The 24,147-nt window shown below is 32.0% G+C and overlaps 1 protein-coding gene across 7 annotated transcripts; it reads left to right on the top strand.

The window, feature by feature from the left end:
* The first annotated feature begins 108 nt into the window (after nucleotides 1–108).
* On the top strand, nucleotides 109–22,866 carry LOC141449375 (man(5)GlcNAc(2)-PP-dolichol translocation protein RFT1). Of its 7 annotated transcripts, none has more exons than XM_074118776.1 (10): nucleotides 109–247; nucleotides 9,850–10,052; nucleotides 14,746–14,935; nucleotides 15,876–16,121; nucleotides 17,512–17,772; nucleotides 18,443–18,693; nucleotides 19,729–19,857; nucleotides 19,941–20,061; nucleotides 20,180–20,345; nucleotides 21,134–22,866. In XM_074118776.1, the coding sequence occupies exons 2-9, from the start codon at nucleotides 9,925–9,927 to the stop codon at nucleotides 20,327–20,329; spliced, it is 1,476 nt and encodes a 491-aa protein (XP_073974877.1). In that variant the 5' UTR covers nucleotides 109–247; nucleotides 9,850–9,924; the 3' UTR covers nucleotides 20,330–20,345; nucleotides 21,134–22,866. The 7 variants fall into 7 exon arrangements, with proteins under 7 accessions (XP_073974877.1, XP_073974873.1, XP_073974874.1 ...); XM_074118772.1 differs by lacking the exon at nucleotides 109–247 and adding an exon at nucleotides 260–548; XM_074118773.1 differs by lacking the exon at nucleotides 109–247 and adding an exon at nucleotides 260–548 and having other exon boundaries at nucleotides 22,287–22,866.
* Nucleotides 22,867–24,147: the final 1,281 nt, after the last annotated feature.

Raw genomic sequence — 24,147 nt, forward strand, 5'->3', positions numbered from 1 at the left:
TAAATGTAAAAGGAAAGTGTAAACAAATTTATCTTATACTCCGCGGCAAAGTCAAATACCAAATGAATATATTTCTTCCTGCACTCAGCTGCAATTCCACATACGTCACCAAACTATGATTACAGTACATATTGCTGCTATAGAAAAATTTAAAAAAAATCTTTTTTTTAATTACATCACTTTCCATTTTAGGGAGTTGCGATGAATATGCGAACTTTGTATAGTATTTATAAAAGTCTGTAATTAGGTACGTTACGTATTGTCGGCATGTTGGCAATAGCCAGTGGATGGGTAGTGCACGTTGTTTGATTGTCATCTTGTTAGGTGATTGCTCTTTGTGAGTATAAGTGTAGTTTAGTGTACAGAAAGAATTGACTTGATATTAAATAATTTTAAATGAATTTAGTCATTGCAAATTTTATTACTAGAAGAACAAAAATGCTTGCTTCAAGTATTTGTTAGGTTATGTGACATAATTAGGGCCTATTATGGGAAAAAATTTTTTAAAAAGCAGTCTTCACAATGCTTCTTTTAACATAATTTTCCAGGTATTTTACTTAATTATATCTCATTCAATTTTTTTATATTATAAATTTTTTTTTTTGTTTTATAATATTGCACGTATTGAGTTATTTTTTTCAGCATTTTTGATTATGTAAAAAGCTGTTTGTTGTGAACTTTCCATTCGCTAATGTTTTTATACCCTTCTCCTTAAAGCTTGGTAAGTTGTTTAAGATGTAAATTAGAGGCCAATTCTTAACTAAGTGGAAGAAAATACCTAATTGATTTTTAGAGGTCAGGACGTTTCATACTTGGAGATAAGGGTATATTTTTTTAAGGCCTATTATGCATTTTTCCTATTTGTATGTTTATTCTTATTGTTCATTTAATATTTGCATGACGTGTATCCACTGGGTCATTCTCAGTGGGTCTTTAAATATATTAACTTACGTATATATATTATATACTGTAACTATATAGTTTTATATACAGGGTGATCCATTTAAAACGCACCAATCGCTAATAACTTTTTAATTTAATAATTTTCCAGCAGAAATACACTTTTTGGGAGGTCCTGTCACTGCAAGAAATGTTATTTGTGACGCAAAGAACAAAAATAATAATAATTGAAGATTTTAAAAAATGTTCTGTAATGTAATGGTTGTGGGTGAATCAGGATAAATTTGTTTTATCATCAAATAAAAGCAACTATCATTTTAATGCACCCAGTATTTAATACTTCTTGACCAATGATTACGGTAAGAATATCTTGCCAGGGATGGGCGGGTATTGGTCCAGTGGTCGAGAACGTGGCTTTCTAAGTGGAAGATCCCCAGTTGGAATCTCATGTATGACGTTTTATTGTGAAAAAAATCATTATGATGTCCTAAGTTTTATGAATGACTGCATACGCGAGATTCGAACTGGGGATCTCCCACTTATAAAGCCACGCTCTTTACCACTAGACCAACACCTGCCCCCCCCAGGCAAGATATACGTTATCGTAATCATAGGTCAACAAGTCTTGCACTTGAAAATGATGTGATGGTTGCTTTTATTTGATTGTAAAATAAATTTATCCTGATTCTCCCACTACCATTACATTTTTTAAAATCTTCAATTATTATTATTTTTTTACTTTGCTCCACAAATAACATTTTTTGCAGTCATGGGACCCCCAAAACTTGTATTTCTGGTGGAAAATTAATATTGAAAACCGACCTCGAATGGATAAAATTGTAACTTTGATCTTAAATATCTCGACAAATAGTAGGGATATCGGAACGGGGTCAATGCCATTTTTCACAATTTTTTATGAGTTTTCATAATCATTGACAAAACCAGTGGCATTATGAAACCCGATCAGTTTTTTTGCCGTAACTCCGCCAAAAATGAAGATACAGCATCGGGGTTGGAAAATTTGAAAACTAGACCAAAAAAAAAAACAGTTTTTTTTAATAGTTTTTTCCGGATTTCCGCTTTCCTAAAACGTTATTAACGATTGGTGCGTTTTAAATGGATCACCCTGTAAATAAATACATATTACTCTATGGGTAAAAAATAAATGAACAAGACTAAGAAAACAAATTGTGGGCTTTAAAGAGTTCATTCTCAATCTATTTATTTAATTTTAGTGGACCTACAAATTTAAATGGAGCTAATTTGAAGTTCAGATATTTTGAATATTATACGTTTAGAAATTCGAATGACCATCAAGTAAAACAACTGAGATTGGCACTATATAGCGCTTTTTTATATTTTTTGTTTTAACATTCAGTAACTATAATCGGAGTTATATATCGTATTACATATTCTTTGAATTATTCACTTACTGATATTTGCAAAGTTAATCTTTACTATATGACTTCTTTGAAAACAAGAATATTGTATATTGAAAGGGATTAGCTGTGCGGTTAGCGTATTGGATTCCCACTCGGAGATCCCTGTTTCGAATCCAGCTTCTGGCCCTTAAATTTTTTGTTCCTAGGAGCTTCTTACATCTCACTGTCCGGTGATGGACAGTGCCGTCTGTAACGAGAGAACACTGTTTGAAGGCCGGCAGAGCACTGAAAGAGCCATTTTTGCACAGTTTGAACTATTCAAAATTGAAGATGACAGTTAAACATAATAAGTTTATTGGTAACATAACATTAGGCTTGCTCAAGTGCTGCTTCCAAGAATAGAAATTATTTTCAACTGACCTTTTAACTTTGAATCCATTGATAACATCACAGTATTTCCATTTGAGAAGTAGTTAGAGAAAGTCAAAATTGATTACTATCTATTCAGTGTAAATAGTGGCTTGTATAAGTCTGTAATTTATTAATGATTGTATTTTAATTATTCTCAATATTATAGTTTGTGAAAGGTTTTGTAACATTGAAAATTGTGTAAGGATTTTTAGCCTTAAGAATATTTTGGTTTAAATACTAATAAATTATTCTACTCCACACAAGGATTTACATAAATTTCGTTACTGTTCTTCATTCTGTTTTTTTCTACATTACACAACTTAATTATATCATGTGAGTATTGGTTTAAGAACACAAACATAAATTATAAAACGTAGGGAGGTTTTTAATCTACTATTTTGAGGCTAGTCAACATATATGTAGATTAAATTGATACAGAGTGCCTGTTTAACCAATTTCGCAGCGCTTAAGTGATCTGTAGTGGTTCTATAGTGCCAACAAATATTCCTTTTTCAGCATTTAAATCATACAAGGCTTAAAAACGTGTTGAATATGGGATAGTTTTAAGATGAACTAATTGTTTTTTTCCGTCAAAAAACAGTTTCTGATTATTTCTTATTACATTTGATTCGTGACTAGTTTGTGATTCAGTTTAATATTGTTTTTGTAGAATGCCCTGTATCATTTTTGTCTAAAAACTAAAACCCTGACTTCGTCTTTCTGCCAATTAGGTAAATAATTATGTTCCCGCGAGTCTAATTGCAGTTACTAAAGTTTATTGGTAACTGGTACGCTAAAATAACAACAGATATAATTAAATTACTTTTAATAAATTATGTAATCACTATTGGTGAGTAAAGGATGTATTTTTGATTTTGGGAGGAGTTGTGATTTGTAGTTCTTCATCTGAAAAGCCTACAACGGTTCTATAGGTGGTGGGAAGACGAATAGGTTTTAGAGAAATAATGTATAAATAATTTCAACGTGTCCACTTTTACACACAATATACATACAAAAATATAAGATTTGCCCGAGCAAATAACTCGTGAATGAAGGTTCGTTTATTTTCTTCACTCACTTAAGAAATACAGAAGAGTTGAAGACTAGTTAAAAAAATAACATACATATTGTGACGGATTTACTTTAGATGTCTTGATAACCGTAGTCTGTTACTAGTTCACTTACTTGAGTCCCACAGACGTAAGTTCAACGAAACTAACCATATGAGATCTTTTTGCACAACAGTCGACTCTCTCAGAAGACGCTAATAAAGCCCTGTATCGCAAAACTTTAGACTATTGATTCACTCGTGTTTGCCAGGTTAGTCGAAAGAAGATCATCTCTCAGATTGTGGACTCTCTCCAGCTAGTGTGAGTTCTCCGGGTGGATAACTTCTGTTACTTTCTTAGGGCATGGCGATTCAACTCTTGTCGAAACACGACTCAGAATAACTGTTATTAACAAAAATGGGTATTTGTCACCTTGCCAATCTTCGATTGTGACAACAATTTTCAAATGAAATAACTAAATTGCTAATTTAATTCCATACAATTTTTTAACTGTTTCGAAATAAATCTACAGTTTTGCCTAAAAAATAAATTCAAGTAAGCCCCTGACATAAAACTTCTTTGTTAAAATGCGCTTTTTTTTTTTTTTTAATAACTACTCCATTCCCGAAGTATAGCTCTAAAGAATTTTTAACCCCTTGGCGTTTCTATTAGGATGACTTCTGCCGGTTGTAGCAAGGACTCACTTTTTCTAAGACGCATGTCAACTTCCTTTTCATCGTAGAGGAAGCGCGGACAAAGAAGTCTACTACAACCTGTTACGCAGCTCGACCAACCTAAGTGGCGTGTGGAGGAGTGTGGCCCTACAAACTTCGTCAAAAAATGACTTTGAGTACAGAAACACAGATATACGCTCCGCATCCTACTAAAGCATTTTCACTTTTCGAAACAAGTAATTCGCTGAAGCATTTTCTGAATCCAGCTTGACATTGCAAATAATCTTTCCTTTCTTTTATTTTCACCTTTTTAAACACAATCAAAAAATAGTGCCATGGGGATGTATATTCTGACGCATCTTAACATTTTTACAAATGTTTATTTCTTTGGAAAACCCATAGGGAATCGGGTAGCGACTTCTTGCTTATTTACGGGTATTCCACTGTAACAGCACTCGCACTAAAAATCCCAACAATTTATTCACAGCTGCTGAGACAATTGACGTGTGCAACAATTTGGGATTGTGAGCACATAGTAACGTCCCCTCACTCATAATACTCATTAATTAATAAAGTTAGGAAAAAAGAGGCTTTCAGATGGTTAATCATTTTTTTTTATTCTTGGTTTACTGTATCGCATTGCTTTTGAGAAGCGTAATTCGAAAATAAGGTAGTGTAATTCGGGGCTTATTTTTTCTGCTCCTCCGAGAACCATGTTCATTGATTTTTATTACATTCGTCTTTCACTACTAAAAGGCTTAAACTTCTCAGTCGATTGCCGACCACCGGGCAGTGTTCTCTTGCTTATCTGGACATACAAGCCAATCAGGACATTCTTCCCGTTTTTCCCGTTCCCGTATCAATAATAGGGGTTCTTTTAGGACCGTACTTGTCCATTCCGGACATACCAGTTCCCACCATGCAAGCTCGGGGATCGTTTTAAAAGAAGGAAATGTCACTGCCCCCCCCCCCAGTTGGTGTAAGTGCAATACCTTCTGGACACAAAAGTGCCCAAGTTGCAACTCCCGCTTGGCCCATTTAAGGACAGACTGAATTCCTTCCTACGGCCAACGCGTGAAGTGGTAACAAACCACTAAATTAGACTACTAGAGTTAGGGGAAGGCACCCCTAGCCAGCTCTAGTTAACCGCGCACATCTAGCAAGTGTACTTCCAACTACGGGGATGGCATCGAGAATAAATTTATATGGCAGTTCTCCTCCCGCTCAACTCTTAACGGCAGTTATTGGAGTTAATGCTTAAACTATCGACTACTACGATTGCAAAGACCGCGAACTTGGCTTACGCCCGTAATTCAGTGTTTCATACCAAAGGTATAACGTAACTGATCGTACGTTTGATGAAATTGTCATTTACTTATTTGTGTCCAGGACAGAGGTTCAGTAACCTGGGGTACTTGCAACCCTGCTAGGGAAAAAGAAAGAACAGACAAGGAAAAAATGGGGATCCCTAATCTGGAGAGCCAGAAGCTTATTGTATCCAATTTAAGGATGGCCGAAGGTGTCGCTACGTACCTAAGCCAAGCCCATCAGGACCTTGTGCTAAACTCCAAGAAAAAAAAAATAATTAAGGAATCACTCGTGGGTTTGAACCAGGGATCTCCCGCTTTCTATTCCTTTGCACTACCAATTTAGCCAATCGCTTTCTATAGTTATTATTACTCTTTAATTTGAAGGTCATCAATATCTGAAACCATTAGCACAATAGAGCCTTCTAAGTGTAGTATCAAGGTTCGAGCATTTAGTTATTAGTAAGAGGCTCTTAGAAAAAAAAAATTAAAGTGCAAGACTGCTGGACTCGAACCTGGGATCTCAGTGATGGATTAACCACTGTGCTGATCCCTTCCGTTTAGAATTAGAGGCTTTATTATTATTATGATTTATTTATTTTGTTTACTTGTCTTTTCGTTGTTGGTCGATGGGTTGTTAATGAATTCGTGCGAAATTACTTTGGATGATTATGCAAATAATACGTATAAATGTAGCTAATACTTGCGTTCTTAACTTTGGATGATTATACAGATAAATGCATGCTAATAATACTTGTGTTCTCAATAAAAAATGTTGAATCGCAAAATATCAAAAACACTGATGTTGTAGTCTGCCTCGCAGCATTCACCTTACTTGAAGGTCAAATTATCTGTTAATAAGGGTTCATATTCTTAAATTAGAAAAAAAAGTTATGATTTTAAAAAACGAAGTAACATACAATTTACATAATATTTGATTGTTTTACAAAAAATAATAATTTGAAAATATTTATTTTCCAAAATAACTTTTCAGCCTTTGATTTGAGCGCCCTACAAAATTCAGTGCTTGGGCCAGTTGCCTCTTTCTTCCATCGCATGGCTGATTAGTCTCAAACAGACCTCTTTCAGGCGTCTGTTGGTCACTGGACATGGTAGTTTATAAAGACCTCTACAAAAGGCGGCTCATGGCGAATCCTTTTTGTAGATTTTGTGAGACGAAAGATGAAGCACCCATTATTTCATCTTGCGGCTGATTATTTAAGATGTTAGTGAGGGCTAACTTTAGGATCTTAATCGGAATAGGTTGAAGGCAGAAGAGCTTAGGCTGGTACTCCATAAAGTTGTAGCTCGATTTGTTCGGTCAGCTGTGAATCTTTGTTGGCTTAGGCCTGGATTCTCGATCTAGACAAGGCCTGTTGCTGTTATTGATCTTATTTCGGGTAAATGCTCAGCACAGAGACCTTTCAATGGTTTCTCTCTACACTGAGAATACGATGAAGAACCAAATTATTTAATACTTAAACGTGTAATATCTGTGTTTATGTCGAATGGTTCCTTAAACTAGTTATTTATTTAAAGTTATTAGTTATTGCTGAGTTTTTATTTTCAGTTTTCACTAGAATTATCCGTTTTGGAAAGTCCCCTGAGTAAAAAAAAAATGGTATTTAGAAAAATAGTTGTTAAAAAATGACATCTTTTTAGGCAAACTGTTTGGAGAAGATTATGTTCAAAAGTTAGTTTTTCCCCGGTAGCAGTAAAGAATTTTTTGATTTGATTCAATTGATTGAATTATTGATAAATATTTAATGTTCTGAGTTTAAATATTTTTTCACATATAGTTTTTGCCACCATTTTGCCAAATTGAGAAAGTTATTTGGGAAATAAAATCGGCCCCACAACTTGAAGTTAAGTTAGTGTTCACTTTTTAGTTCTTAGACTTCTTAAAATTTTCTACTTGTCAATCGTTATTGACTGCAGTATTAAAAATATTTTAAAGGAAAAACTATCTACCAGCGAAACATACAGCCTAAATGTATGACATGAGTATTCTATTTCTAACGCTGGATATGAAAAGATATTCTCTATTTAGCAGAATAATAAACCAACATTGACAAAGTTATTAACAAAATCTTGGTTTTTTTACTTGTATATTCATGGCCAAGTATTTGAAGATAATGTTTCCGTTTAGCCAGATGAACTTTTAAAGCTAGCTTTCCAACTGTAATGTTTGGTTTAAGATGTCAAAAAGCAAATTAGTTCCTATTTGGATATCTGGTATCGTATTAAATAGGTTCTTTTTCTTTCTGTACCATCAGAAAATGATATCCATTTCCATTCCAAACAATGTTTTTGAAATTAATGAAGCTGAGTAGGTTATGTACTTTAATTGAAAAACATGTCAATTAGCAAGAGATGCAGGTTTACTAAATATTTTTCATGTTCAGATCTTATTTCATTAAAAATAATTTTTCATTTTTTTTAATTATTTTATTTTTGACCAAGAGGTGTTAAATATCTCTCTTTTAATTCTGATTAATGAACTCACTTTTCTAACAACTGTGCTTTTTCTCGTACGCCATTGAGTCAAAACTTTCTCCAAAAATAAATAACTTTGGGTACAGAAAAGAATTCCAGTATCTAGGAGTGCAATGTAGATTTGTACGTTGTCTTTTAATCTGTAAAGCTTACAGCCGTGTTACGATGTTTCTTTGTACTTCGCACATCTGATCTGATAACTGTTATTCTTGCATCTCTTAGCGCCTAATTTTAAACCATCTTCAGTTAAAATCTAATTTTGATCATTTTGCGACTGAATTTAAGTTCTTATACAGGATATCATTTATAAAAAGTCTATAATAAAGGTTATTAGGCGGCAAATTGCAGATTATCACCTTCTCCTTCTTTGAACAATTTATGTCTTCCTTTCTCAGTCAAGAAAGGATATCTCTTTAGAGTGATTTAAGAAATAATTGATCCATTTCAGTAGGTAACTCTTGCTTTCAAACTATGTATACCATTAGTTGGGTAAATTATGGCTACATAGACAATTGCGCTCATTTGGACCAAATCAAAAACCACACCCCCATATCTTTGTCCTGTATCCAGCATGCTCCTTCATTGTGGTTCACAGATTTAGCCCCAAATAGAAGACCAGTGTTCAAGCAGATCCATCTGAGAAGCATTGGACCCATTTTCCATGTCTTGCCTGAAGTCTTTGTTAAGATTTCTATAAAACTTCTTTATATAATCATTGTTAAACATCCGATTGTTCCATTTTCCTTGCACCCTTTTTTAATATTTCCTTGTGCACACAAAGCTTTTGTTTTGAATTGTGTTAAGGCATTCTGGGACCTGTATTTGGTTAAAATATCTGTAACATGCCTGTTAATCTTACGTGTTACCCTGCGAATTCAGTCGTGATATACTAGCGCGAATTTCGAATATTTTTCTTAGAATCTCTTCCTCTTTTGAAGTTTCCCTAGCTAAATTGGCTACAATCTGTTTATTACAATGCCACACTTGCTCAAACAGACTCTATATTTTTGCATTATTGCATCCAGCTGCAGTGCTGCACAATAGATAAGAGCATAAATCTCCACGAATGAATTTGCACCCTGCATTAGTGGAGAAAGAATTAACTCATAATGAACTGACCACTTAAATTATTCTTACAATTGTCTTCTGTCGCGGGATTATTGGTCTCTTGGTTAAATCAGAACCAGATAGATAACGCTTGAGCCAATCTGTGCTCTCAGTTCCCTACAAGGAAGAGTCCCAAGTCTGCTGGTACGTCCTACGAAACTGCTCGAATAGGAATTTATTATTTTTGTGTAAATTAGATCTTAAAATATGCTATTTTTATTACGTAGAGATTAACCATATAATAACACATTTTATCTACATATTTTAAGAAGTTTCAGTGGCTGTTAAATTTGTATTTCTTTCCACATTCGACTTTCAAATAACAAGGTCTGTTAAGAAGTAAAATATTGATAATAAATGGATATTTTATATTTTATATTTAAAAAAATCAGCTGAGATTGCCTTAAGTTACGTTTTAGTTTTTCAGTGAAAAAGTTTGAATTTAAGATGTTCTCTTCCACCTGCATTAATTAATTAATACGAGAACATATTTTTTATAAAAAATTTAAAAATTTGTTTCCAGGTTGGTTTCCGCATAGTAACATTCCTTTTAAATGCATTTGTTTTGCGGAATATATCGCAGGCTGTACTAGGGGTTATGAATGTTCGCCTTCTACTCTTAGAATCCACTATTTTATTTCTGAGTCGAGAAGCATTTCGAAGAGCTTGCCTTACTCGAAGTACCGAACATAATTGGCCACAAGTTATTAATCTGCTGTGGATTACGTAAGTAAAATTTTAAGAGTTACTGCATAAATAGAAAACAGTAAATAAAAGGAAATTGTTTATGAATAAACTAAATTGTGAAACTTATTGTAGTGGTATTCTCAGTGTTAAGCAATTGTCTTAGCTTCAAGTGTTTTCAGTTTCTTTCGTTCGCGCGTTCTTGGGTACTAGTAGGAATTTTTATTTTATTATTAATATTTTTTCATTCTGAAAATTAATTAGATAAGAAAATGTTAATTAAATAAAATTATTCGATTTAACGTCAGTGCATGATGGTGTATGGTTACAATCATGATCTGGGTGAGGGTTCTTCTTATAGTTTATTTTGTTGATTTTGTTTAGATTTTTTCTGGAAATTTTCGTGTTTGCCCCATAAAACGTAGCCATCTTTCTTAAACTAACCTAGTCCTCCTTTCTTAAAAATAAGGAAAATGTTATTCAAATCTTATAGATGCAAATTTGTAGATTATTTAATCCTTTTTTAATAATTACTGGTTGAGTACTAGTCTTTGTAATGCTTTGGCAAAACATAGATTTGAGATTTTCATATGAATGATGAATGGTTTGCAGAAGCTGAACAAAATGAAGAGGAAAGGAGAGTTGCCCTCTAATGGCGACAGCACCAAGGAATCAAGAGTAAGCAGCTCTTCCCGTCAGTTGGAGATACAAGAAAGAGAAAACCTAGTTATATGGAGAAAACCCATTAAGACTGTAGATTTCTTTATCAGAGAATCTTTTATAAAAATTGTTTCAGTAACTAAACAATTATCACAGTACCGTAGACTTTTATTCACTGTTTTTGTGATTGTCATTTGTTTGTTAGTATCACTTAATGTTGATGGACCTCATGTACCATTTTTAGAATTGGTTAGAAAGAAAGCTATTTGGAGTGCTTATTGGATAGGTTTGGGTGTTCTTTCCTCGATAGGTCTTGGGACAGGCTTACATACGTTTCTCCTTTACTTAGGACCTCATATTGCAGCCGTCACTTTAGCAGCTTATGAATGTGGAAGTCTAAATTTCCCAGAGCCACCGTATCCTGATGATATTATATGCCCAGATAAAATTGATATCTCATGGACTGCCAGCATTTGGAATATAATGAGAAAAATCCACTTGGAAGCAATAATGTGGGGTGCCGGGACTGCTTTGGGTGAATTACCTCCTTATTTTATGGCAAAAGCTTCACGTCTTTCTGGCCATGATCCAGATGTAGATGATCTTAAAGAATTCGAAGAATTGCAAAAGAAAAAAGAAAATCCTGAAAATATGAATATGCTAGACAAAGCTAAATTAATGGTTGAAGAGTTAGTAAATAAAGTAGGCTTTTTTGGAATTTTAGTCTGTGCTTCAATACCAAATCCTCTTTTCGATCTAGCAGGAATTACATGTGGACATTTCTTAGTTCCATTTTGGACATTTTTTGGTGCTACGCTTATAGGAAAGGCTGTAATTAAAATGACGTTGCAAACCATGTTCGTTATATTAGCTTTTAGTGATGTTTTGATTAAAAATATAATGGAAATTTTGGGAATAATACCAGTGTTTGGCAGTACATTACAAGATTTTCTCCAAAGAATGTTACAGATGCAACGAGCTCGACTTCATCGGGGTTATCAGTCAAATGTAGAAGTTAGTTCTAGTCCTATTGCAGCAGCGTTTGAAGTTTTTGTTGTGGCAATGGTGGGTTATTTCATTGTTTCAATAATAAATTCTTTGGCTCAAAGCTATCATAAGCGCATAAATAAAAAAAAAGAAGGTGGAAAAAGAAGCAAAGAAGAATGACAAAAGTTGAATGCCCTAAACCAAACCAAAAAAAAAAAAAGCGCCAGAAAACGTCGCTTTAAACAACAGTAGTTTTAGGGCTCTGTAATTACATTCCTTTGTGATTGTTACCATACATGCGACAAGTTTGAAGTAATAATATCTACAGATTAGTTTTAAAGACATAATTGACTGAAACACCTCTTTTTATTAAGTAGGCTTAATATGTTCTTTCTGTTTATTTTATATCATTGTGAAAATCCACAAAAGGGCAAGTTACTGCACTTAAGATTGTTTGGCCCTACAAATTTTACATCTTTTATCTTATCCCTCTGGTTTTAGTTTATTTAAACAATTTCCTTTTATAAATCTCTATGAATAATAAGGATTTTCGTCTTTTCTTTATTGTTTGGGTATGTCGGTATTATTTTTGTTGTTTAATTAGAAAATTTCTTATTGTATTTTAAGAAATAATTAGGAAGAGGTTTCGTTTACGTTTTTATGTTATTTTTTGTTCTATTCATTGTAAAGAAATAGAACTTAAATTGCAATTTGATATTGTTATTAGGAGGTTTTTATAATGAAATTTGAAAAAAAAAAAATGTGTTGGGATGTTGGCAATTACATGCCAACTTTTTGTTAATAAGAATTTTCTAAGCGATATTTGTATCAAGAAATTAAATAAATTTTGAACGGATATATATATATATATATTTTATTTAAACCTGTCCTTATTTATTTGTACTCGTCGTTAATTTAAATAGTTAACTTTAGCAAAATTAAAATTTTGTTTTTAATAAAAGGACAATACAATATTTCTTATGCTATAGAGCTAAAAGGTTATTATTAGCAGAATAGTGTGAAAGCAGATAAGCAAACTAAGAGGGAAGGTTATAAATTAGTGAATGTAATTAAAGCACAAAACGTTGACTCCAGTACATTATGATGTACTGATAAGATATGACTACACTCTGAGAAAAGAATATTTTTAACGCATAGACTGAAAGTGGAGTTATCAAAGTATGAAAACGAAAATTGTAAGAAGCTCAAACTTGATGTTTTGTTTGTATAACAACTTACGTTTTGTATCTGCTTGTATTTCAGTCCCTAAATCTATAGCAGGTTCAGTAAATAGGTGATGGCATGATCCCCTAAATAAGTGCATTTATGTACTTATTTTTTCCTTCAAGTGCAGTTCAGAATTAAACGCGAATCAAACATATACGAATAATATTTTTTTATGGAAAATGGCATACTAGATTTCAGTAGTTAAGATACTTGTACTGAGAAAATCTTTAATGTTTTCTCTAGTTAAGAAGCAGAATGGTTACTTATGAAGTATTTCGTCGGCAATAGGGAAATACTACATTTATTATGATATGAAAGCCTATTGCAGATACATAATTTCCTCGTGCCTTTATCAAATAAGCTGAAGCTTTCTTACCCCATCCAACTTTCAATATTTAGATTGTTGAAAAGCGTTTAAATTGTTCTTGACTTTAAACGTAATTTGCAACGTTCAAAGATTTAATTGTAATACAAATTTATTCCCTGGTCAATTGGTGGACAGATTAGGGAAGAAATTAGCTATGTTACCAATTGGATTCTCTCGTAGAGATCCCGAGTTCGAATCCAGCTGTTGGCCCTTAGATTTTCTCTTCCAAGGAGCTTCTTACACTTGCGGTGATGAACAGTGTTGTTTGTAACGAGAGAGAGAACACTAATCGGGAGGCCAGCAGTGAAAAAGCTCCGGGCGCCAAAAACCTGAGATATTAACGCGCCTTAAATTAAAAAAAAAAAATGATTAAATGAGTTGATAATATTCGGAGTTTGAAGAAAATCCCTCAACCACTTCCCTAGTGAAAATTGGAGGTCACGGCTAAGGAATAGCCCCAAACTAAACTGCAAGTTGATTTTTTTTAATAATATTAACTACATATTTTGAATAGAATTGTTCAGTTTCAATAGGAAATTTAGAAGGAAAAGGCAACTAGTGATGGCTTAAGTTTAATACAAAGCTATATATTGTTGCAAATATTCCGAATAGTTTTCTTAGTTGATAGAAGATTAAAATGCCCTAAATTAAGAGAGGTAGAGAGAATCAATTAATAATTCTAATAAATATGCAGAAATTTTGGCAAGATGTTGCGAATACTTCTTTTTCTCGACCTCGAGTAACTTGAAGGCGATGAACATTCTTCTTAAAGGAGAGGGACCAGGTTTGCGTACCAAATATTAGTCAGCGAACAATGCATCTCTGATTCACTAGTCTTTCAAGGTTAAGAGAAATGCTGCTTTTGAAGATAAACTTCATACCCAATACTTCTTCCAGCTCAAAGTTATGCGTCTATTAACCTCTTTCGAAGTACTGTCCTTGAATAAAATAATCTGGCCCTAGTAGGCAGTGTCGGTTACCCAATTTAGTATTTTTTTTCTTCTAAATGTACATTGTTGCACTCCCGTACGTCATAAGAACTATCTTCAGGGTTTTTGGATAGACAAACTAACTTCTTTACTATTCTTATGTATCTAATCTATCATTCCGACTATGTCCTCGGAGGATTTAGCACAAATAATGATATTCGTTTAACACAGATTCGTTATATGGCCACCGTTAGTTCTAATCTCTACCTTTTTAGTCCATACCCTAGAACACTTATTCCAAAATGGAATTAAATAGGCTTGGTGACTATGGATCTCCCTGTTTGACTTCTCTTTCAAAGTGGAAATAGTCTCCTCGACTCTCCAACACTATCATGGCTAGATCATGGCTGTACCAATTTCTTGTTTTCTTAAACTCTCTTACAAATATTAATGATTTATAGTGTCAACAGCTTCAGTTTCATATATAACATACTTATATTCATAATTTACAGTAAGTTACAGTTAACAGTTTGATTTGTCATTAATTTTTATTTGTATTTATTAGGGTTCCACTGTGCATAGTTCAGTGCATAATCTTCGGAGCGATTTGGTTATATGTACTTTCTGCTCCAGATCGAAGTATAACAAACCACTATTCAATTGGAGTATGGGCAATATGTGTAAGTTGTGTATTAGGAATGTGTGTAGAGCCTATGTATTTAGTTGCTCAAGCATTTTTATTTGTGAAGCTAAGAGTAAGTAAATTTGCTACTTAATAAAATACTTTTTTTTTTTTTTTAATCTTACTTAACAATTAAAACTTAATCGTAAGACTGATGGGCTTTATGACTTCCAATCTAATTTCACAAAGGTATCTCAATTTTCTGAACAAATTTATTAAAAACAAATTTTTAATTTTATGAATTTAGAATTTTATAAAAAAAAATTGAATACCTTTTTTGTTCCAAACATTTTTAAAAATAATTAAATTGTTTCTCCCACGCACAGTCCCGGATTCCGAACAAGCTGCGAATTCACTCTTTTTAAAAACTATTTCAACTACATATTTTTATCTCAAACTAATTCCCTCAATGATGATTTCTTATGTCTCTTGATGCTGAACATTGAAGCAACCATGGTTTTAGTTATGACAGAAAACTCCAGAATCGGTACTTGTTATAGATATTTTTTAAAAGTTCAGTCTCAATAAAAATTTTAAAAAATAATTGCATGACCTGCAACTTCTTTCCAGAAGATTATTATTAGTTACTTAGTACTTTTTTTAAGTTGTATTTTTATGAACAGGATTTGGTGCTAAGGGTCTAACTGTAATTTCAGTCTTACAATTATAATGATGCTTACTGCTATTAGGGGGATGAATTTATCATTCATTCTTATTGACTAGGGACTACCAATTTCATTTTGGACCTATAAATAAATTTTTACAAATGAACAATTGTATACAATGTTTCATTTTCCTATCAATGAAGATGGGTGTTGGTGTAGTGGTAAGAACGGATTTTTAAGTGGGTGGTTTCCAGTTCGAATCCCACATGTAGCTTTTTATTTATTGTAAACAACGTTAATAGTCTAGTGTGAGCTTCTGCCCTGTCAAGAAAAAATAAAATAATATAATAGAAATAACCTAAACTATTTAATAATCAATGGATCTTAAATGTATATTTTGTTTTATAGGTCCTGATTGAATCTCTGAGTGTATCTCTAAGAACAATAATATTTACTTGTCTTGTCTTGTGGAAACCTAACGCTGCTGTTGTGGCATTTTCAGTTGCCCAAATAGTAGGTCAGATATGTTATACATCAGCTTATTGCGTGTATTTTCATAATTATATAAATAAAAGGAAACAAATCAGTGAGAATAAAGAAGAATTTCCTTTTAATAGTTTGACCGATTTCCTTCCTAAGTGGATTCCCGGGCAGGTAACCGTTTAAACCTATTAATTATTGTGTTATGATAGTGACTATTTATGTGCCAAGCTACAGAGCGGGAAGATGCTCGATTGCAAAGATGTATTTTGATACCTGGGATATTCCTGTCCATTATATATTTCTTATTTAACTTTTTTTTCTATGCCGCATTAGAAATGTTTCCATTGTAATGCAAAATGAGCAGTTCTTTTTAGAAGTAATAATCCAGTGTGACTAGCCTTCGTTTTCGCCTTCATCTTCTATGCCTGCCAAGCCATTTATGCCTGGTAAAATGATGCTGGGCTTCAGTTTTGGGGAACTGACATCCCTCTATCGCTTACCTGTCTACTTGCTCGATTCACTCGCTGTGATTAGTCATGGAGCACAATGTTCCATATTTTTAGCATTACCAGTTCACTGCCTTCCCGATAATATTGAAGGCATGAAGCATCGTAACGCTAGAAGCCAGAGCAAACAGCTTGAAAATGAAGAATTCAAATTCTTTCTCATCGTCATCTCTGCTGTAGAGCTGTTGCAGTGACTCAAAATTCGTGGGCACTCTTTCTACTGGCACATGTCTTCAAGCACTTCAGGACAACAAAACCAACCCCTGCAGTTATTAGAGGGTATCAGTAGAGCCGTTGAGACAAATGTACACCTACTTTTTCTGAGGATACCTCTTCGTTTTCAACATAGAGAAAGCTAGTTCAACAGAAGACAAGCCATGTTTCTTGGCACTAATACTAATCATTAGAGCATCTTCCCTAAGTTTTATATTACTAAGCTGGTTACAGAGAAATTTTCTCGCTCCCAAAATAGTTGTAGACTCAACCTTCGTTAACTGTGTAGTTTGCGTAGGTTATCTCGAAATTGTGTCTGATAAAGACTCTTCTGGTTTAGTATTCTATGGATATGATAGAGGCGGAGTGCCGCCGCAATAATAAAAATTTATAGGTTGAAGAAAAAGAGTAATATAGAATGGAGAAAATCCTCAAGGTGAAGATAAATTCAAATAGAGAAATGTTATCAAGTATTTGAAAAATATATTATCATATTTGATAATATTGTAGTACTGATGTAAAGCTCTAACAGCTAAAAATAAATAAAAAATAACAAATGGTAGAAGGAATTAATGGTAAGGAATCTAATCAGTGTCTTCGTCCACGATTACAAAAGATAGTTTAGCGTAAAGCCCACTTGTAAGATAGAATAATTTACTTTTATATTACACCTGATACTTAGTTGGAATAATTATAAAGAAAAAGATAGATTTAATTTATCATTAAAAGTCAATTGCTCTATTATATTATTAATTTTCTTTCCATAAGTTATTTAGAAATAAATAATTTTTCAGAAATTAAATTATCATGATTATTATTTATATATTTGTCTTTTTTTTTAGCCAACCGTTGATATCAGGCTTTGTACACTTACTTGGAGTTTTTTGAAACAAGGAATTTTAAAACAGATATTAACTGAAGGAGAGCGTTATGTAATGACTCTTTTCAATGTTCTATCTTTTTATGAACAAGGAATTTACGATGTAGTCAATAATTTAGGTTCCCTGGCAGCGCGATTTCTTTTTCGTCCTATTGAAGAAAGTGCTTACTTCTATTTTACTCAACTGGTACATAGAGACAAACCCATACGCCAACAAAACGAGGTAATAAACTAAGTGGAATTAATAAGTAATTACTCGTACTTCTAGAAAAGCCAATGTGCTGCTAATGCACATTTAGAAATGGATGCCTCATATACTTACTAGATACATATTTTTCCAAGGCTTTATTTATGTTGTAAATTGCAGTTTTTCTTGTGTAAAGCAGTTCTAAAATATTACATTCCTCTTAAGGAGTTTGGGATATTCTCAAAAAAAAAAAAAAAAAATCTACTTAGCCTTTCATTTCAATCTTTTAATTTTTCTGTCTTTAATGTAACAACTACTACTTAGATGACTTACGTCCGTATTTTCGATTTTTAATATAGAGATAGACTCCACTAATTAACGTTTTCTATTTGGAAACACAACAAAATATTAATATTGTTGTAAGGCTGCCTAGTTCCCCCTTGTTCTGAAGTATCCAAACTCTTCAATCCAAGTGCAATCAGGGTTGATAGTATAATTTATAAAACATGCGTTTTTAATCTTGAAAAAAATAATAAATCTATAGTCATAAATGTAAGTTTTAAATTTTAACTGAAAAAAAAAATACTACTAGCTGATATAAGGTACCTAAAAATTAAATGTCCCGAGGTCGCATTCAAATTGTTGACATATTTGTTTTCTTGTACGAAGAATTTAAAAAATCATTAAACTTTATTATAATTTGCAGGAACAAATGGCTGAAGCTGCATTGGTGCTGAAACAATTACTAAGATGTGTAAGCAGCCTTGGAATATTAGTTATCTTTTTCGGTCAAAGTTATTCCAAATTATTACTATTGTTTTACGGTGGTAAATCATTAGCTGATAGTGTAGCTACAGTTCTTTTACGAACACATTGCTTTGCCGTCTTTCTTCTTGCCTTAAATGGAACAACAGAATGTTTTGCTTTGGCGACAATGAATGCCTCCCAGATTAATAGGTAAAAAATTAATTGAGTTAATTTCACTCACTTCCACCTCATAAATAAATTCTGTTGTGTAAAACTTTTGATTTATTTCTCTTTATTTTTGTTAATGTTCGAATATTCTATTTTGAATAATTATTTTGTGTTAGCCTCAAAGTGAGGGGTTACGTTCTCTAGACTAATAAAAGCTGGAGTACCAATTATTTTCCGTTCCCAGGACAATTCAGCTTTCCATAAGCATTTTCATATTTACGGTCTGCAATAGGAAAAACATACTTTCATTTGGACAATCCTTAAATAGGTGACATCATTGGAAAACTTATATATCAAAAAAACAATATTTTTAAGACAAATATTTTCAGAAAAGTTGGGAATAAACATATATCAAATTACTTAATGCGCCCATTACGAATGAAGCTAATACAACATTCTAGAGGGTCCTTTAAATGGACGATAGTTATGAGAAATAAGTGTTCAAATGATGAAACATTCTCTCCAAGTCAGCCCGATCCAAATGCGGGCAAAATGGGGGCACATCCACTGTTCTGTAATACAAATTTTCTCGTTCTTAAAACTGCACTTCGCGCATTTTCTCTGTAGCTTTAATAATCCGTAAAAATTAGTTCAAGAAAACATTTCATTTCTCGGTTTGCATATTTACTTCAGAAATGACACATTTAATTTTGTAGTAATTAATAAATTGTGGACTAAAGATATCCCACAAGGGACGAGGCCCAAGGCGTGACTCTTGGTTTTCCAACTTTCCCGTTTTATTTTTTGCAGCAGATTTCTTCACCCATCTCAACTTATGATTTAGCGAGAAGTCAATTATCCAGAAGTATTTTTGAGATAGATTAGGCTTTACATACGATAATTTAAAAGATCTTAGATGATTTTATTTTCTTTGCTGGAGCAAAACATCGCCATTAAATTATTAAATAATTGTTTTCTTATCGATTAATGAATTAAGTATTTAAGTATTTAAAAATCTTCAAGCTTCAAGGAAATTGAGATTGAGAGGAGCATCATATATATTGATTTTTGTTTCAGATATAATCAAATAATGGCATATCTTTCCTTCGGATTTTTAGTAATATCTTGGATTCTAACGAAAATATTAGGAAGTGTAGGATTTATTATAGCTAATTGCTGCAACATGGCTGCAAGAATCATTCATAGGTGAATATTAACAATTTTTCTTTTGTTAATCTTAATATTTTTAATCTTTATATAAATGTATAAATTTTTTAATATTTGCCCAGCGTTGTATTCATCAAGAAAAAGTACGAAAAAACAAAGTATGATCCTTTAAATGGTATCGTTCCTGGAATGTACTTTTTAACATCTGTGGCAATATCTGGATTAGTAACTTTAGTGTCTGAGGTACTTTTTTCATTAGTTTCATATTGAGGATGTTTTATAAATAATTATAATTTCAGTGAGTATATTGATAATTTATAATTTTCCAGCAATAATGTTTTGCGATTTTCTTTTATTTTAGAATTTATATTATGAAAGAAGTAAAATTGCCCATTTAGGAATTGGAATCCTATTTTTTCTAATTACTTTGTGTATTTGGGTTTATGAGGAATATGATTTGGTTATGCTTGGTTATCGCAAATATAGAAGACATTCTCTTAAAAATGATTAAAATGGGCCTCATTTAGGTATGATAATAAAATTTTGAGGCATTATTAGCATTAACTTGTTTTAATATATGTTTCACTTCCAAAAAGATCCTTTTCCCAACTTTTTCAGAAATTAAGATACTGGTATCACTGGTTTCAGAATATGTTTCTCTATTCGTCTAAGTTCTGGGACGAAAACGACCCAGAGCCCATAAAAAAAATTTGAAGATACTGATTAGAAACAAAGCTCATCATGATTTTCACTGAAACTGATCTTAGTCAACTTATTTCTCTCCTCGTGAAACAGTTACAAAAATAACTCTTTTCCAAACTTATTCATTCTTGAAATCTGTATACATTTCCAAAACACAATACATATCCCATGTCTGAAACGGTCCTTCACACCGTACAGATCCAAAAAGATTCTTATCTAATTAAATAGCTTAATTTTGTTGTTACTATCAATTATATAGAAACAATTATTGCCATAATAGAGATTGAACTCCTTTAAAACTTCTTCTTCTAATTCTTAATAAAATTCTTCAAAATCAGATTTTAATTATTTATGATAAGATTAAAAATCTTAAAAAATGGCCAAAATAGTGTTTTCAGACTTTTCTTTAATTTCTCGAAAACTAGGTAGTTTATACAAGGTTAATTTTAGAAATGGATACCTCATATATTTACTAGATACATATTTTTCCAAGGCTTTATAACAAATTGATTATTTCGTTATTGAAATAATAACGAACGTTGATTTATTAATTCAATTGTATAATTTTTTAGCTTAAAATCCATTTTGTTTACATGTTTAATATTTTTTTTAGAGACTTATATTAAACTGCAAACATGAAATCAGAGAAAGAACAGTATTAATTTTTGATCCATCATCTCTTCAGAGAAAGAATAATTCGTGCTGAATTGATGTATGCTGCCTCCAACAGGCAGAACTCATCAGATAAAACCGATTTTTAAGAAATCATTTTCAACGATTTTATACATCTATAAAGTTTTACTCATTTTAAGATAAAAATACCTCTGTGCAGAAATTTTTTTTATTTTATTTCTTGGAGAATTACTGTGTTAACCCTAACATTCATTCATTCACGACCCTTGGAAATCTTATTATTTAGTTTAAATTTAAGTTTCTTCGAAATCTATAAGATTTGAGTTGTTTCAAAAAGTTACACTTATTAACGAGAATAAGCCCTATATTTTAAAGAAAATTTGTGAATTTTATCTTTTATAGAAAAAAAGAAAAAATGAAATTGGGCGTTTTTCAACGTTGCGCTTTTCGTGCAATTTTAACGATCAACCCTTAAACTTTCCTGTCGGACAGTTTTAATTCGATTTCAATAATTTATTTTTGAATGTTGAATTTCAATAAAGTAATAATTCGCCTTTTTAGTTCAGTAAAAATTTTCTATAAACAAATGTTAACCTGGAACGATGTCGAAACTTCTGGTAGTTTTTTTCTTTTATTTTTTTTTTTTTGTTACACTAAACCTACTTAAGCACTGCGCAATTAAGAGTAATTTTAGTTATGCCCACCATTTGCTATTCTTATACTACTAAAAAAATAATTTTGCACTCAATATAAATTTATGTTCCTATATTCTTGCTGAATGTTGACAGTCACTATTTTAATACAAATAATAATAGAAACTAATAGTTCGCTTTGTCTCATAAGTCTAATTGAGATGATTTTAGTTTTTTTTTTTTTTTTTAGCTCAATTAAACAAGCAATAGTTGAAAATCATTTACATCCACAAGTAATTAAAAGTACAAATCGATTTTTTACAATGATTTGCTTAACAAATTATGCGATTATATTCTTTTTCGCAGAATATGAAGTTTTTCAAATTATCATGTAGATATTGTGATTGATATTGAATTAATGTATAAAAAAAAAATGGTAATTGTATATTTAGAAAGATCTTTTTTAAATAAACAATTCTTACTAGCTCTTAATTTTTGCAGATGAGCAGATATTGCGATCGAACAGATTTTGAAGTATAGATTTTAACCGAAAATGTACGTTTTGAAACCCCTGAGATCGAAAAGTCAGTTTTAACTTGCTGCTCTTTGTTTGTGTGAGAGTGTGTGTTCAGAATAACTAAAAAGATGATAAATCGTGGAAAGTTCAAATTTGATATTTGATTTGGGTCTCATTAAGAGAGGTACCAATAAGGTTTTATGTTCCAACTTGAAGTGGCGGTTTTTTGAATAGGTTTTTTTTTTTTTAGATTTTCTGTAAAACGACTTCAAATTTGGTATATTTATTGCAAATGTGAATGTATATCTTCCAACATTTATCTGAAATATTTCTCCAGGAAATTTTTTTCAAGACTTATCTAGGGGAGCTGAAATTTCTTCACCAGATTACAATTATCCAGTCCTGCGTACCGAACCACATTTTTACCAATTAACTCATTGTTCTGTGTATGTTTAAATATGAATTATTAATTTTTCATAATTTACAATATATTTCTGTACCTTACCACTGCTTAATGACTGTTGTAGTTTACTTTGAAAAATAATAAACTTTTATCTTTCATGATTCTTCTTACTTTTTTTCATTATAGTTTTTCCTTTGTTAATGAACAATAATTTTCCACCCAATAAATTGCTGGAATTTAGGGATTGCTGCCAATTTTTAAGAACACAAAAATTATTTCTTAATAAATTACGACATGCACTGTTTCTGTCAAAAGTTCAACAAATATATTATTTTAAGGTCTTTTTCTTCAAATATCGATCGAATCTTGCTTATACTTCCAGATTTTCATTTGATGCGAAAATGTCGCGTTTAAACATAAAATTACTGCAATGTTTAATTGAAAATTTAAGAAGCAGAACTAACCTGACTTAGGTTTAAGCAAAGAATGTTTATTCAATTTTATTTTCTGAAATTTATGAATTTATTATCATTTTTAATCTAGTATTTTTTATTTTGTTGTGTGATGTTGCAGTGCTAGATTGATAGCTAACCACGTTAGTTCGCTTTGCGAGTTTTTTGATCAGGCATTAGACTTTGTAAAGGTTGGTTCTAGGAACGTGGCCTATTATTCCTAAAAGGTACTTTCTTTTGCTCATTACTAAGTTTAAAAAAAAGGAAGAATTTAGAGCTAGTAAGAGTTAGAGAAAGTGGTAAATTATTTGTCAATAAAGCAAAGTTGGAAACTAAATTGGTGATAACATGCTGACATGATTCGCGCCCTGGCAATCAAGACTTTCTGTTAGTAGGTGCGATTTAGAGACTCAAGGTAAGAGCAATGCACGGCTACCTATGATAATCGATCAGTTCTCTTTTGGTGGTTTGTGGTCTTAAAAAGAGGAACAATAAATTCCTTGGTAAGATAAAGAGATTTGTATAGTAATTTCATGAGCTATCCCAATGCGGCAGCTAAGGATAAATTACTCAATTTTCAACCGTTAGATGTAGTCATTCAAGGTGAATCATTATCTAGAACAGAATTGGGGAATAAAAAGAGGAATTTCATTAGGAATTACTAAATAAAAATTGATAGTCGGAACTGGGGTTGAAGACTAAACAGGTGCACTGTTAAGATATTTCATCTACATACAAGTAGATGAAACAGATCAAGGTAGGTAAATGCGCGTCTCCAGAAGCTAACATTTAGACAAATGGTAAGGATGAGGAAGTTGCTATGTGTATTTTATTTATTTATTTATTTTGTAAACAGATGGCTTAGCGGTCATAGATTTTACTTCTCAAGTGGTAACTAGAGAACAAGTTACATTAATAAGAATTTTCTCGAAAAGTCAAGCTGCTTTGAAAGCTCTGGAACTAGTGTTTATCAAAGCTGGTATAAAAATA

Source organism: Rhodnius prolixus, unplaced genomic scaffold (genome assembly GCF_049639745.1).
Source record: "Rhodnius prolixus isolate KJV_2025 unplaced genomic scaffold, Rpr scaffold_2, whole genome shotgun sequence".
Classification (NCBI taxonomy): Eukaryota; Metazoa; Arthropoda; class Insecta; order Hemiptera; family Reduviidae; genus Rhodnius; species Rhodnius prolixus.